Raw genomic sequence first — 17661 nt, 5'->3', positions numbered from 1 at the left:
AACAAGTCTCATTTATAATTTTTCTGCACAACAATATTAAATATTAGCCTTTTTTTAAAAAAAACAAATTAGGTGCACAAACACCATTTCCTCAGAATTTCGTCCTTCCAGACAGCGAGCGTCTCTTGTCTAAAAGCTCTCTACTCTTCGGCATCAATATACACGAGTCAGCGTGCAGAATATTCACAGCAATGAGAAATCTCTCCGCTCCCCTGCAGTGCTTCGACAAACATCACTCCGCCTCACCATTTGACGCTTCGCTGGTGAACGGGCCTCAGCATTCTGATTCCCCGCAGTGCATCGGCAGGTGTTGTGTATCCTTACAAAGCAATCACATACAGGTCCTTCTCAAAAAATTTGCACTCTGGGAACAGCCTATTTGTTCAGAAATTTCTTTCTGTGTCTTACCCTCTTGCTTGAGGGTGTCAATGATGGCCTTCTGGACAGCAGTCAGGTCGGCAGTCTTACCCATGATTGCGGTTTTGAGTAATGAAACAGGCTGGGAGTTTTTAAAAGCCTCAGGAATCTTTTGCAGGTGTTTAGAGTTAATTAGTTGATTCAGATGATTAGGTTAATAGCTCGTTTAGAGACCCTTTTCATGATATGCTAATTTTTTGAGATAGGAATTTTGGGTTTTCATGAGCTGTATGCCAAAATCATCAGTATTAAAACAATAAAAGACCTGAAATATTTCAGTTGGTGTGCAATGAATCTAAAATATATGAAAGTTTAATTTTTATCATTACATTATGGAAAATAATGAACTTTATTACAATATGCAAATTTTTTGAGAAGGACCTGTATATACAAAATATAAATGTATATTTATTTATATATTTATATATCTAAAAGAGTCACTTATGTGTTTGCATCTTTTTAAAGCAATGTCACATGGACTTGCCGAGCCTAGTCGGAAGTATGTCATGTGGAGAAGTCCCATGGTAGGTCCTGCCCAATGTGGGAGGATTTTCTACAAATTTCCACCGAAGCAGACAAAGAGCTGCTCAGAGACTCTGAAGCTCAGCGTGCAGTCCAAATAGATGTGTAAAGGACACAGCAATGTCGAGGCTCGGCACCTGATACCAGAACAGGGTCGCACATAGCTCAGTCGGGGTCTCAGGATCAAGTGAGAGTAGCCCGGACCGAAATCCAGGCACATTTCGCTAACAGAGAAGGCTTGCAGGTCACCTACCCTCTTGATGGAAGTGAGCGCAGTCAGGAGTGCAGTCTTTAAAGAGAGTGCCTTAAGCTCAGCTAACTCCAGGTGCTCAAAGGGGGAGAGAGGTCCCATGAGAGAACGAGGCGTGGTCTGGATGGATTCAATCTCCTGGCACCCCTCAGGAACCTGATGATCAGGTTGTGCTTCCCTAAGGACTTACCGTCCACTGTGTTGTGGTGTGCTGCTACAGCGGCTACATACACCTTCAAGGTGTATGTAGGCAGGAAGGAAAGCACCGATCTGAATGCGCATCTCCTTTGTGTTGGGAAGAACACCACTTACCGAACAGATGCCACTTCAAGGCATACAGGCGCCTCATAGAGGGAGCCCTAGCCTGTGAGACTGTGTCTACCACGGCGGGTGGTAGGCCACTTAGGTCTTCCACGTCCCGTCCAGGGGCCAGACATAGAGATTCCAGAGGTCTGGTCGCATGTGCCAGATGGTGCCCCATCCCTGAGAAAGATGTTCCTTCCTCTGGAATTCTTCAGGGATGCGAGAAGCGTGATATCTGAGAACCAAGTCTGGGTGGGCCAGTAGGGTGCTACTAGGATGACCTGTTCCTCGTCCTCCCTGACTGTAGGCTCACTGGGGGAAACTCATATTTGCGGAGTCCAGGGGGCCAAGTGTGTGCCAGCGCATCTATACCGAGGGGCGCCTTGGTCAGGGCATACCAGAGTGGCCAGTGGGAGGATTCTGGGCAGGCGAACAGTTCTACCTGTGCCTGCCCAAATCGACTCAAAATCAGCTGGACCACCTGAGGGTGGAGTCTTGTGGGTAACCTGCCATGACAGCGTGTCCTCTGTAGTGTTGAGGTTGCCCAGGATTTGAGTGGCTCACAGCGACATGAGGTGTCGCTGACTCCAGAAGAAGAGATGGAGGGTGAGTTGTGACATACAATGAATGTATGTGTTTGATGTATGCCACCATCGTCATGTTGTCTGTCCGAGCTAACACATGCTTGCCCTGGATCAAGGAACAGAACCTTCACAGGGTGAGCAGTATTGCCAACAACTCGAGGCAGTTGATGTGCCAATGTAGCCGTGGGCCCATCCAGGAGTCGGCGGCTGCATGCCCTTTGCATACAGCACCCCAGCCTGTCTTGGAGGCGTCGGTCGTAACCACGATGTGCCTGGAGACCTGTTCTAGGGGAACACCTGCCCGTAGACAAGTGAGGTCGGTCCAAGGGCTGAAGAGGCAGCGACAGATCAGCGTGATAGCCACGCAATGTGTCTTCGGAGCCAGTGCTGAAGTGGTCTCATATGCATAAACCCTTAGCGGTGTGGCCACTGCTGAGGATGCCATATGCCCCAGGAGCCTCTGAAATAGTTTCAGTGAAACCGCCGTCTTCTGTCTGAAAGCCTTCAAATAGGTCAGCACTGACTGGGTGTGCTTGAGTCCAACTCCAGACCGAGAAAAGAGATGCTCTGAACCGGGAGGAGCTTGCTCTTTTCCCAGTTGACCCGAAGCCCTAGCCGGCTGAGCACCCTGTGCACACACAACACATCCTGAGAGTGAGCTAAGATTAACCAGTCATCGAGATAGTTGAGGATGCGAATGCCCACTTCCCTTAGCTGACTCTGCGACCTTCATGAAGACGCTAGGGGACAGAGACAGGCCTGGTATGACCGACTGGGGGACATTGAAGCACTTACCTGGCTCCTGATACCCACTTGCGGATCGCTCGGGGGGTTACATCGTCCCTGCAGTCCTTCGAAACCATCCAGGTGTGGGCATGTTTGTGCCACGGATGGGCACGCATTGGCTGCCGCTGGAGCGCCAAACCTGCCAGAATGAAATGGTGGACGGTGGTCGTAATGACAGCAGTACGCACCAGGTATGTGACCCAGGGAATGAGAAAACTGCTCTTTTGCTGAGTTTTTGGGTACCGCAGCCACTTGGGCATGCGGCGTAATTAAAAGACAATGAAACAAAAGATTCTCCTCCTGTCCCTCCACCGGGGGACGGAGTGGTCTGTCTACCAGCTCCGAAACAGCAGGTCTCTACAGCAGAAAATTGCCCTCACCAATCTAAAGCTGTCATATGTAATGTACTCGCTCCTTTGTCAGAGGAAGAAGTTCACAGAGATTTGGACAAGTGCTCGTTTGTCACATTGACTGTGGATGCAACCGATCACAAAGACATAAAATTGTTCCCTGTGCTTGTGTGTTACTTTAATCCACTACATGGTATAAAAGTCAAGATAACGGATTTTTTTTTATCTCTTCCAGGTGAGATATCATATTTGCCAACTGACTACATTTCCAACATCATTGAAAAAGATGGCCTTGAACAAAAACGAATTGCGCACTGTGCCAACAACACCAACACAAACTTTGGAGGTGTTAAGAGAATTGGTAAAGTCAATATCTGGAGAAAGCTGCAGTCAAAGCTTGGAAGGGACATTTTAGTGATTGGCTGTAATGCACACATCATCCATAACACATTGCAAACAGCAAAATATTTAGAGAGTTTTGCTGTGAAGGTGTACAAATACTTCCATATCTACACAGTGTGCATGAAGGAGCGCAAAGATTTGTATGATTTTGTGCAACTGGAATTTTGCTATCTGAAATAACTACAGCATGGCAACACATGTTTCCTCTCTCTTGGTCCAGCTCTCGAAAGAATACTACACATTTTCAATGGTCTGCATAAATTTTTTCTCAAGAAAAGTTTCTTAGAGACATTTTCAGCGATCCTTGCTCTTGGTTTCGCGCTCAAGCAAACAGCCACTTTTAACCATGCACTGGAGACTTGATTGACGAAACCACGCTCTTTGATGAGTGAGCTTGCATGAAAAACACTGTCACTCATTGCATCACTAAGCTGAACATGAACAAGAAGGCCGTGTCTGAGAGATGAACAGATGTTTTTGTGAGCTGGAGAGCAAGACGTTCAACTTTTAAGTCTTAGCACAATTTGACTTCAAAATCAAATAGCACACATCTGTGTTCTACACGAAAAGCATAATTAGCACTCATAAAGTCATATGAATGTGATACGGTTGCTTCATCGCCTGATGGAAATGCGTACAGATGTGGCTGACATGAGAGTATTAAAATAAAGGATCTTAAAGAAATGTCTATATCGTTATTTATGTGCTGTATCGTGTGGCAGGGTGGAGGGCGGGGCCGGGTCGTGATCCTACACACCTCGGAGGCTTAATTAGCCTAATACGGGACCGGGCGTGTAGGATCACGACCCGGCACCGCACTCCGCCCTGCCACATATCGATAACACTGGTTCGTTGTTCATTGGATTGATGGGTCATTACAGCCCTAATTTTATGTGTGTAATGACCTGTAAGAAAAGCACTTTGTCTTGTGTCTGAGCCAGTGCATCGAGCTCACTGCTCCTCTTCCTTAATGTGTTGAGCTCTTGCTCCAGGCCACTGGCGAGTTCTCTGGCGTGTTGTTCCGCCTGTTTCTGTCGTGTTGCGATGAGCTCCAGCAGCTGCGCCTGCGACTGCTCCAACAACTTCTGCAGCTCCGCATACACCGCCCAGCTCTCCTCCATCTCCTTCTGACTGTTCTCCTGAACACACATTGAGAAGAGCATGTTTAGACGGCTGTGCTAAATATATTGCACTACACTACTCATAATCCAGAAGAGAAATGATACACCAATCAGAGAGTTGTAGTGAAAAAATCCCAGCAAAAGAGCTCTGCAGGAACCGGCCACTCCCATGACGCACTGTGGATGAAGCAGTCGTGTCACTCTCATTACACACTAAAACTACTTACAAATGTGAACATTTCTGAATATTTTGAATACAAATTTTAATATATTGTTTCTATGCTTATAGTCAACAACTTCAAATCAATAGTTTCATATTTTTCCATCATTTTAATTTGAATTCTTTCGCAATGCTTCATGGGATTGTAGTTCATTCCCTCATTAAAGACACAGTCTTGTCCCTTTGACTTTTTATCAATTTTTTTATATACATTTAGCTTCAATCAAAGTTTGTAATGTTGTGATTGACCATGGAGCTGGTTGGTTTGGTTCATGCCTTAGAACACCAGGGTTTTATGGAATTCCTCTGGAAAAAATGTATGGGAAAAATACTTACGGGACCAAGATGGCTGAAAAAGTGGATGGGCGTTGTTCAAAATAGAACCAACAGAAATGTCATCACAATATTTACATACAGAATTCCAACTGATCTTCTCTCTTTAATTCATTTGAACTCTAAATGGTGACTGGTCTTGTCTTTTTTGCTTCTATTTGACCATATGGCCATATTTACACTGCAAAATTGTGTTGCTTTGTTTGTGCAGCAGACACAAAACAAGATGTGTGTTGAATGGCATTACAGTGGCAAAGGGGCTTTGATGCAGCATTTAGAAAAGAAAACACAGAAAGCATCAAATCTAAACTTAAAGTCTATTCTTTAACTGCATTGCAAGCAGTAGTATTTCCTTGAGAAAATGCAAATCTAGTTTATTTGTATTCTTTATTATAGAGGCGATAGAGCAACTTGTGGTGATACCACTGGCCGTTTTGTGTAGAAAGTTACTCAAAATAACTCTCAAGAAACTTTATGTATTATTTTACTTAAATGTGGACATTTTTTGAAGTATAACTTACAGTGACACCTAGTGGCCTGGATGCTGCATCATTCATACAAAGTAGTTTTCAGTTTCAGATGCCATTGTAGAAATTCACTATTCACAGTCAGCCATGATGGATTTAATCTATGAGAGAAAGTGTCCAATAACAGGGCAGTTACTGAGATCAAGTGACACTAACATGGCTGCCCCCATGAGGCACCCCTGCTCCAGGTAGAATAAACAAGCTTTTATAAAGTTAATGATATGACTGAACATTTCATCTCACATGAGTGATCATGATTTTATACATATGTTTCAGTTTTACTATTCATTTATTTAGAAGTACAACTTTTTTAAATGAGGAATAAAATGACTGAGTGCACCTTTAAATGCATTTTATGAGAAGTGTGCTTGTGCAATCTTGCTTTAAAATAAAGGCTTTATATTTTGCTGTGTAATGCAAACCATCATTGTTTTGACAGGACCAACCGGTTGAACAGCACTGTGAACATACTAACACAAACTCTTCACTTCAGAGGCAGTACAACTCATCTGCCCTCATTCTGTATCTTATACCCGATTGGACGTTTTTATGTCTGTCTAAAGTCATTAGGATAAGCATTAAAGCTTTCATGAGAATAAGTGAGGTTAATGAATTATTTCTGTAAGCAGATACTCTCCCTCTCTCTCTCTCTCTCTCTCTCTCTCTCTCTGTCTCCCCTTATGTAATTCAATCCTCTTTGTATTTTTAAATGCTGCTAGCATTAGCCCTGTGCTCTATTCACAGTTATTGAACGAGCATAAAACTGCCACATTATCTTTACACTGTTACAGAAACACAAAACTGCCTCCAATTTCAGAGGAAATATAGAATATCACTGACAGAAATAATCAATTTCAGAGCATTTTGTTAAAACAAGTGTCATTTGTGGCATATTTAAGCTTTCACATTTCCACTGTTTGGCAATGGCACTTCCTGTAACTACATATTAAATATGAATATGATCATCTCATTATTTCTATTTTCCACCTGTGAAAAAACATAAGGATTTTGAGTTGCTCTCTAAAACGGAGCGTTGTGTTGTTCAGTACGCAGCATTTGATGGGAACTTTCCTCAGTTAAAGAGGGGCGTGACAACATGGGCAAATATTTGCAGTGCTCTTACAGGTTGTGCTAGATCAAACAGATGGTAAACAAAGCAACACAAAATTCTAGAACATTTTGTAACCACTTGATTTCATTGCGTTCTATCCATTTAAATTTGTAAAATGGAAGTTTACTAAATCCATTTGCGTTGGGACGACATAAATATATATATTTTACATTTTAATTTTTGTGGTGTTAATGTAGCATTGATGAAACTGGGCATATGATTTCCATTTCCCACAATGCTGTGCATGGAACTCGATAGGGAGAGTATGTTCAAATTAAGTGTTATTTTATCTGTTTTTGTGCAAAATGAATAGAAAGGGGGACACTTTCATGTTTTTTCATGTTTTGTTATATTGAGTTTTTAACTTGAGCTAATCATGAAAATTATTGCTCACTTCTTTGAACAAATCCTGTTGCTAATCAGAGCATAGTTACTAAACTACACTCTGTAGCACTTTCAACTAGCATGTATTTAGAATGCTAACATTCACTTTCACTAGTTATTACAGTTTAAACAATTCAACTAGGATCTTTCTACACAAAGCGTTGACACTTTGTGCTTATCATATATTAGTGCAACATGTCTATAGTTAATCTGATGAACTAAACCTGTGGCTTTTCTGCTAGGACAACAGTGTGAACTTGAGGGGAAGTTTTGTGCTCTCGCATCATGACACTTGCTTCGATATTTTGCTGTGTAAGGCAATGACATTGAGATGATTTTAAGTGTGACTTGAGTGGCCAGATATTTTTGGAGCCACTGTATATGTAAGTCTTCTCCACACTCTCCTAACAATACATGAGTATAGCAACTTTTTGCCTGCAACCCCAAAACTTTGTTCGTATTTTGTAACTCTGATGATGTTTTAAACTCATTTCTGAGGATTTTCACACCCAAGGCTACCATGCATTTTAAAATGAAATCAATTGAAAATTCAATCATTATTTAATGGCTACAAATGGAGTTTTCTGAATGTCCGAGTTGCGGCTCAGAGTGTAAAAATTACCATAAAATTATCATAAAAGTTATCTACAATCTCTATGTAATCTTTTAATATAACTAAACTAATGTATTTTTAAGTATGATAAAACATATTACAGAAACACATGCAAAAAGTCAGAAAAGTTAGATTTTCATGATGTACGCAAAAAGTTTCCTTTTTAAAGGACACCGAGAAAATATAGACGTCTTAGATCACTGAATGTGTTTTGCATGTATTTAACTGGATCTAACCTCAGTGTTGTTTATGCTACAGATGCTTCTTCACTTCTGTGAAAAAAACGGCAATGAGATTAGATTCAGCCAGCGTACCCATGGCTGTCCCAAGAAACGTTGAATCTGTTTAAATGTTGGAAACGTTGGATAGAATTCACTATATGGCCAAAAGTATGTGGACAACCCCTTCTGATTAACTAAGATTTGGCTATTCCAATAATTCAGTGACATTCTTGATAAGAGAGTTGATGTGCTACCAATTTTGCGCATAAAGCCCAGACCTGACCCCCAATAAAAATCTTTAGGGTGAATTGGAATGCCAACTGCATGCCAGGTACTATCGCCCATCATTAGTGTCTAACGTCACTGATGCTCTTGTGCCTGAATGGCCATGTTACAACATAAAATTTTGTGGAAAGCCTTCCCAGAAGAGTGGAAACTGTTAGGGAGGACCAACTCACTACTCATGCCAAGAACATATGATTGTGGTGTTTAGGGCTCCACATACTGTATCTTTGGCCATATAGTGGATCAATGGACTCCTGTAGATGATGGCATGAAACTGGACTCACTTTGATAACTTTGATGGACTGCTTAATCTCCTCGAGTTTCTTAGCTCGCTCCTTGATTAGATGTTTCAGTTCTGACCTTTTCTTGCCCAGCTGACCCTGATAACCAAAGAACAAGAACAGTCACATCTGCAAAATTTCCAAGTCCTTGTTCATGCAGTCAGCAAAGTTTCAAAGATGCTTAGTTTTTTGTAGACTGAACAGCAAACAACCATAAGAAAACCAATCTCATACATAACTAATCCTAAACATATCCTTATATGGTTTGAAATATTTAAATACTCAAGATGCATTGCTGTTTTGCAACAGATTGCGCCTACTTACACTAGAATAAATTAGACTCATGTTTAGTGAATTCACCCCAATGTGTTTCAGTCATAAAATTTACCGATATCTTCTTCCACTCTCGTTCGGTGGAGACAATATGGTGTGATTTGTGTGTTGTCTCCGCACACTCCTTGCACACGCACACATGTTCGTTTCGGCAGTACGCATCTAGGAGGCGTTCATGTTTCTTGCACATCTTGTCCTCCAGGTTGTGTATGGGGTCCACCAGTTTGTGCGAGGCCATCGTTTTCCCCTTCTTATGCTGCCTCAGATGGGCTTCACAGAAAGAGCCTGGGCAGTTCAGACACGACTTCATGGCTTTCATCTTCCTACCAATGCAGGCATCACAAGGTATGTCTCCTGCTTTAGCAAAGTCTCCCCAATCGTCTTCCTTAATTGCTGGGTTTGAGTTTGCAAACCCAATGTTGACCGCATCACCTCCAGCTGAAGACAGCGTCGTTAGACCCTGGAACTGTTCAGCGATCTCGGCCAGCACACAGTTGACGCTGAGCTCTGGTTGTCTGGAAAAAGTTTTCTTGCACATGGGGCAAATAAACTTCTTGCTGTGGTTCCAGAAGCCCTGCAGACATGCCTTACAGAAAGTGTGGCCACATGGAGTGGAGACGGGCTCCAAAAACAACTCCAGACAGATAGAGCAGGAGAACTGCTCCTCTGACAGCATACGCCCTGGAGATTGTGGGCCTGTGAAATATATAGGGAGAAGGACATGGATTTAGATGAAATGCAATAGACAGTAATTTTTATTTGTATAGCGCTTATCACAACACACATTTTTTTCAAAGCAGCTTTACAGCCTCAAATGTCGTCAAATTGTTTACATGCCTCAACTGTCCCCAAACGGAAGTTTAATTGAAAAATCATTCGTTAATGTTTTTGTCTTTAATCCTCCAGTAAGCAAGCCAAAAGCGACAGTGGCAAACTCCATAAGATGTTAGTTAATGGAGAAAACAAACCTTGGGAGAAACCAGGCTCAGCTGGGGGAGCCAGTTTCCCTCTGGCTTAAGAGTATGGAATAGGAAATATAAAAGGAATAAGAAAAGAGGACGAAAAACCAAAAATGAGAGTTGGGGTAAACATAGGTTTTGTATCCCAGTTCATCCTACTGTCTATCTTAAATAGTTTGTGATATCAGAGATGGGAGAAATCGCAATGCTCAATATGGTGGCTGTAGGAATAGTTAAAAGAGTCAATAGCTTTTTTAACAGAATCATCTCCTGTTTTGTTATTCTGGATTTATGATACCAATGATGTTGAATTTTATGGCTGATTTGAAATATGTTACTGAAATGTAATCTTGAATAAAAGTTTTGGAGATTTGAGTTTTTCGCCATTCGAGTAGGAACTGTGTTTGCATAACTATTGCTTTAGTAGAAAACAACTACCCGGAAGCATTGCAAAGATGGTTGCCAAGTGAACTAACTTGCCGTAAAGGTACTTTAGAAATATAAGTGCATCGATTTCCAACAGGGTGTACGTAAGCAGGTTTCAGGGGGTACTCGAAAGTTTTGATGTACAACTTATACTGTAGATTTTCCAGTTAATTGCAATCTTCATTTGAACAATAACAATATTGATCTTTTACTCTATACAAAGTATGGCACTGAGATCTTTTTACTGTGTGTTGAGAGTAAATGTTTTGTTCGACTCGTCCCATATAATGTGTGTCCAAAGATGAGATCCACTACGCAATCCATTTGTCATTCAATAATGTCTCTTTTGATATCCTGGCTGTTCTTTGCAGATTGTTGATAGAAAAACAACAAAAAAGAAACATTTATTCTAATCACACATATCATGGGTGCGCTACAGAATCTGTATTTGTTCTCTCTCATTAATATGCACTCACTGACTGAACAGCCTGAAGTCTTACCATTGTAGCTCTTGTTCTACATATTAATGCAAATACTTGTAAAAGTAAAAATTATGCATATAGACAATAATCATGCTATGTTGAAAAAAGTATGTTAAAATTGCCCATATGATATACACTCACCTAAAGGATTATTAGGAACACCATACTAATACTATGTTTGACCCTCTTTCGCCTTCAGAACTGCCTTAATTCTACGTGGCATTGATTCAACAAGGTGCTGAAAGCATTCTTTAGAAATGTTGGCCCATATTGATAGGATAGCATCTTGCAGTTGATGGAGATTTGTGGGATGCACATCCAGGGCACGAAGCTCCCGTTCCACCACATCCCAAAGATGCTCTATTGGGTTGATATCTGGTGACTGTGGGGGCCATTTTAGTACAGTGAACTCATTGTCATGTTCAAGAAACCAATTTGAAATGATTCGAGCTTTGTGACATGGTGCATTATCCTGCTGGAAGTAGCCATCAGAGGATGGGTACATGGTGGCCATAAAGGGTCAGAAACAATGCTCAGGTAGGCCGTGGCATTTAAACGATGCCCAATTGGCACTAAGGGGCCTAAAGTGTGCCAAGAAAACATCCCCCACACCATTACACCACCACCACCAGCCTGCACAGTGGTAACAAGGCATGATGGATCCATGTTCTCATTCTGTTTACGCCAAATTCTGACTCTACCATCTGAATGTCTCAACAGAAATCGAGACTCATCAGACCAGGCAACATTTTTCCAGTCTTCAACTGTCCAATTTTGGTGAGCTCTTGCAAATTGTAGCCTCTTTTTTCCTATTTGTAGTGGAGATGAGTGGTACCGGTGGGGTCTTCTGCTGTTGTAGCCCATCCGCCTCAAGGTTGTGCGTGTTGTGGCTTCACAAATGCTTTGCTGCATACCTCGGTTGTAACGAGTGTTTATTTCAGGCAAAGTTGCTTTTCTATCAGCTTGAATCAGTTGGCCCATTCTCCTCTGACCTCTAGCATCAACAAGGCATTTTCGCCCACAGGACTGCCGCATACTGGATGTTTTTCCCTTTTCACACCATTCTTTGTAAACCCTAGAAATGGTTGTGCGTGAAAATCCCAGTAACTGAGCAGATTGTGAAATACTCAGACCGGCCCGTCTGGCATCAACAACCATGCCACGCTCAAAATTGCTTAAATCACCTTTCTTTCCCATTCTGACATTCAGTTTGGAGTTCAGGAGATTGTCTTGACCAGGACCACACCCCTAAATGCATTGAAGCAACTGCCATGTGATTGGTTGATTAGATAATTGCATTAATGAGAAATTGAACAGGTGTTCCTAATAATCCTTTAGGTGAGTGTATGTGTTCTGGTGGATATATGTGTTCTGGTTCCACTACGTCTATTCTTGATTTTCTAATGGGTTCTCAATCCCAAGGTGTCAAATACTACGTCCCTCAGCTTCTGTGGCCGATAAGTCCATTGCTTTCAATAAGAACGCTTTGGCATCAATAGACTGACATGAAGGATATCGGAATTGAATCATCATGAAATTGTATGTTGGGGTATTATTTTGTTAACTTGACATATGTTGGGGCATCATTTTAAAATGTGAACATAGTCTACAGTGGGGAATGTTTAATCGTGTTTTCTGTACACATTCTGCTCTACTGATGTAACGTGTTTCATTCCAGTACGCTTTTCTGGTTGGCCGACTAAAACAGAACCCCGAGTGGTGCTTACGTTGTAACATTAATGCATTTTTGATGAAAATTGATGAAACCACACACAAAAACCAACCATCGTAACGTCACTTGAACTTCTACAGAAAACAACTAGTCAATATTAAATGAAGTTTTCTTAAAAAATAAATGGTCTGCACTTATATAGCACCCTTTTAACCTTACCGGTATTCAAAGCACTTTACTCATTCACCCATTCATTTATACACTAATGGTGGCAGAGCTGCTATGTAAGGTGCTAGGCTGCCATTGGGAGCAACTTGGGGTTCAGTGTCTTGCCCAAGGACACTTTGCCATGTGGAGTCATGTGGGCCAGGATTCGAACCACCAACCCTGCAATTAGTGGCCTACCCGCTCTACCAACTGAGCCACAGCCACCCAAATGAACATTTAAAATGACAAGCATGGACACCTTTTAACCAGCAAAATGATCAAGATATTTTGAGAAACTATAGTTCTATGATCATTAATAAATATTGATGCGTTCTGTGTCAGTCTGTTGGTGCCACCGATGCTGAGGGGCACTTTTGGCCTTTATAGTGGAGCGCAGGTCTCTTGGTCAAGTCCCAGTATTTGAAACTTGGGAGCAAGAATGGGTTTGACCTTTTGGCTAATATTGCCCTGCCCACAATCCCTTATGCAATGGAAGTTTGTGACAGTTCTCTTTTGACTTTTATTGTTGGATAAAATAAGGAAAGGAATAGTCTGAAGCAGCCACAGCAGATTTGATATGTATGAACCTAAAGGTGGCGCAGTAATGAATTTACTGCGCTCTGGGTCACTGACCGAAAGGTCGGGGGTTCAAGCCCCAGCACCGCCAAGATACCACTGTTGGGCCCTTGAGCAAGGCCCTTGACCCTATCTGCTCCAGGGCGCTGTTTCATGGCTGACCCTGTGCTCTGACCCCAGCTTAGTTGGGATATGCGAAAACAACTGCATTTCATTGGCTCTGTACCTGTACTCTGCACAATGACAATAAAGTTAAATCTTAATCTTAATCTATAACATGCGAACACAAACAGGACATGACAAGGTGGTGTGTGGATCTGATGTTATAGTATGTATGTCGCCATACTGGTGTACCATCCATGCTGGTTAAGTACGTATATTTAATGCTGAAATAAGGGGTGCAGCATGTGATTTAAAATACACAACTTACACAACTAAATTCACTCGCAAAACCCCCATAAGTAACAAGTCTTTGTTTTAATTCGAAACACGTTACAGTCACGCTCACTATAGAGAGTCCTGCTTATATAAGCATAAACTTGAGCACAGTTTCTTATCAGACATGTGAAGGACGGCAAATAAAGGCAGGCAGACGTCATTGTGTTATCCCAGGAATGTAATACAACCGGATATTCTTCAACAAGACACCTGCTCCTCGTTCAAATCCAAACAACCTTTTCTTCCTGTCTGTTCCTAAACTTAATAAACACTTACTGTATGTTCAAATCACCATCCACAAACTTTACTCTCAAGTTCAGTGCATTTTTTTATTGTATTACTATTATTATTATTATTATTATTATTATTATTATTATTATACTGTTAATGCACATTTTATTATAAAGATTTGATGAGCAAGACATACATTACATTTCAACAATGTAAAAACAAAAGCAGACAACAGCAGAATCATACTGTGACAATGATTTACTTGGGGTTAAAGTTCTTCTATACAATATTCTTCTAAAAATATCAACCATGTTTCTTTCTGACTTTCCCCATAATTGTTGGCATTTATTGTAGAATTAGAAATAAACAAAAGTCAAGTGTTCTAAGCAGAATAAGCAGAGAATGTGACTTACACTGCATGATGAATCGTCCTGTCGTACTGTCTTTAAATGCTTTACTGGTTTGTGATGGGCGTGTGAGAACAAAACCTGAACAAAACCTGTCTGTCTCTCTCTCTCTCTCTCTCTCTCTCTCTCTCTATGGGCGTGTCTTTAATGCACCTGAGGCTGGAAATTCACTGTATTTTGCTGAAACCAAAACAAAACTTCACTGGGAAAAAAATATATATACAGTATATTAATGTGTGTGTGTGTGTGTGTGTGTGTGTGTGTGTGTGTGTGTGTGTGTGTGTGTGTGTTAACTTAATTCAATTGTGGATACAGGTTAATACAGGTGTTCAAATTAAAGTGTAGCCTGTACTCAAATACTTTGTGTGGCGAAAACCTAAATGAACTGAGTTAACATAACTTAAATTTGATCTGTTGAAATATCTTGGAGCTATTGAATCTTGCAGCTTGTTGCTACTCAGCAACAAACGCATTAGCATATATACTGTATATACTGTATATGTATATATATATAGTCTGGCTTCAGAAATGGAAACTAAACAGAGACTGCCCTCTTGTGTGTTGCTGAAACCCTCCAAATCATCTGTGCTCATTCTCTTTGACTTGTCTGCTGTTTTCGACACAGTGAACCACAAGATCCTGCTGTCCACTCTCTCTGACCTGGGCATCACCGGAACTGCGCTTGGATGTTTGAGTCATATCTCACTGGCAGATCATTCAAGGTCTCCTAGGGAGGAGAGGTGTCCATGACACACCAGCTGACCACTGGGGTTCCTCAAGGATCAGTGCCAGGACCCTCCTCTTTTCAATGTGTACAACATCACTCGGACCGGTCATTGAGGCACATGGCTTTTCTTACCACTGCTACGCAGATGATATCTCATCAACCGCCCGGTCTTGCAGATTCACGTTTTACAACATCAGGAAAATCGGACCTGTCCTGTCTGAATATGCTACACAGCTCCTGGTCCAAGCTCTGGTCATTTCAAGACTGGACTACTGCAATGCTCTGTTGGCTGGCCTTCCAGCTAACACAATTAAGTCACTTCAGATGGTCCAGAATGCAGCAGCGTGTCTGGTCTTCAATCAGCCAAAAAGGGCTCATGTCACCCCAGTCTTTACTTCACTAGCCACCCACATCAAATTCAAGGTTGTGACTCTGGCTTTCAGGGCAGCCAATGGAACCTCACCGTCTTGTTCAATCTGTGCTCCAACTCACTCTCTATGAACGACTGACATCTGGTAGACCATCTCAAAGAGGCTCAAAGTCTATTTCACGAGCGTTTGCTTTCTCTGTTCCTCTGTGGTGGAATGAACTTCCAACCTCCACACGATCTGCTGTTACCTTCTCAACATTCAAGAACCATCTGCTCCATGAGCACTTAACCAACCCACACTAACTGCACTTACTACTGCACTTAACCTGCACTTAATATACCAAATAAATACAAATAGATCCTTGTCTGTCTCTTTCTTCTGTGCTAGCATCTTTACTACTCCAGCCACTGTGAGAACTCGACAGTCCTATACAGCAGATGTTGTTAAACTTTGACAAATGGCCTGCTATGTGTCTAATTTGTAAGTTGCTGTGGGTAAAAGCGTCTGCTACATGACTAAATGTAAATATCTTTTGCACCGTATAACAAGTATGGTGTTGCTGAGAGTTTACAGATCCCTAATTAGTCATTATAGACCCGTTTCCACATGGTATGAAGATGCGTTTCGAGTGATCCTATCACATGTGATCAGCCCTAAATACAGGTCTAAATGGGGTCTAAAATGCTTTGTGACATCAACTTTCTGATGACTGTGTTGAATATCACTTGAACTTTATTATGTTCTGATCTCAAACATAAATGTATTGAGTTGATTTCAAGTGTACTGGTTTAGTATTTTCAATTGAGCTGCTTTCCCTTTAATTCAGCATTGAAATGATTTTAAACAGCTTTAATTCACAGTTTTGCTGTTTCATGAATTGCATTTCATAACTGTTTTACTGTTACATTTTACTAGTAGATACTTACCCCTTATAAAATGTTCAGGAAATAAATGATTGGGCATGTCAACGTGAATCCTTCACACGAGACTGCTTGATGACGTTTATGCTGACTGTGTGATATTTGAAGATTCAAAGGTTGGATCACCATCCACTTACATTTTAAGGGCCTACCTGAGCTGAAATAGTTTACTATTTTTCTTCAAATGTGTTCTGCTGAATAAAGACCTTCACACTTCTGGGATGGCATGAGGGCGAGTAAATGATGAGAGAATTTTCATTTTTGTGTGAACTATCCCTTTAAGTGCTTTTTTCTATAATTCTCCACTTTGAACTAAACAGGTGCCACATGTGACCTCCAGATGAGAATGTGAAAGTGTAGATTTATAGTTATAGTTCTTAAATATTGATCTGTTTCTCACTCAGACCTATCATGTCACTTCTGAAGACATGGATTAAACCACGGATTACTTATGCTGTCTATATGTGCTTTTTGCAGCTTGAAAGGTCTGGTCACCATTCACTTGCATTGTATGGACCTACAGTGCTGTAATATTCTTCTAAAAATCTTAATTTGTGTTCTGCAGATGAAAAAGAAAGCCATACACATCTGGGATGGCATGAGGGTGAGTATATGATGAGAGAATGTTCATTTTTTGGGTGAACTGTCCCTTTAATCTGCTCAGTCAGTGTCACTAGTACGACTTCATACAGGTATCTGTAAAGGGACAGGAGGGTGTTTTTCCTTCATCACACCAGGGGAGGGCAGTACCTGGCCATATTCATTCCTGTCACAGTATTGCGGCAATCCAACAAATGATTTAGTGCCCTGACATTCCCATTCAGGTCTGAGATTGAACACACAGTTACCTGAATCATTGGAATTTGCCTTTTGAGAGGTGTTTTCCTGTATTAATCAATACACTTACAGTGTATAGACAGACATGGACATTTTGGTATACTGTCATTTATAAAACAAATTGTTGCAGTCCAAGATGCTGGTTGGTCAATACAGTGATCCAGCCATGTTAAAATACATGATGGTAACAGCCAAGAGGGTTTACAATACCTACATGTAGCAAGAGCTTGGGTGATTATGGGTCAAATGGACAGTTTAGCTTAATCCCCATACATTATATCGCCTTAAATAGTTACAAATCAATACTAAAATAATCTTTGGGGAGTAAACAAACCTTTCGGGTTTCTAAGTTGATGATGTTATGT

The 17661-nt window shown here is 41.2% G+C and overlaps 1 protein-coding gene across 1 annotated transcript in view; it reads right to left on the bottom strand.

Annotated features, from left to right (window-relative positions):
* LOC127655720 (uncharacterized) overlaps positions 1–14535 on the bottom strand; it is a 39841-nt gene extending 25306 nt beyond the window's left edge. Inside the window, exons 1-4 of the mRNA XM_052143678.1 lie at positions 14448–14535; positions 9099–9739; positions 8714–8809; positions 4520–4753 (exon numbers count right to left, since the gene is read on the bottom strand). Of these exons, the coding sequence (XP_051999638.1) occupies positions 4520–4753; positions 8714–8809; positions 9099–9739; positions 14448–14454 (978 nt within the window). The 5' untranslated portion in view covers positions 14455–14535. The remainder of the gene's footprint in view (positions 1–4519; positions 4754–8713; positions 8810–9098; positions 9740–14447) is intronic.
* Positions 14536–17661: the final 3126 nt, after the last annotated feature.

The sequence above is a fragment of the Xyrauchen texanus genome, chromosome 2, assembly GCF_025860055.1.
Source record: "Xyrauchen texanus isolate HMW12.3.18 chromosome 2, RBS_HiC_50CHRs, whole genome shotgun sequence".
Taxonomy (NCBI): domain Eukaryota; kingdom Metazoa; phylum Chordata; class Actinopteri; order Cypriniformes; family Catostomidae; genus Xyrauchen; species Xyrauchen texanus.
This window is presented reverse-complemented; position numbering and strand designations above follow the sequence as displayed.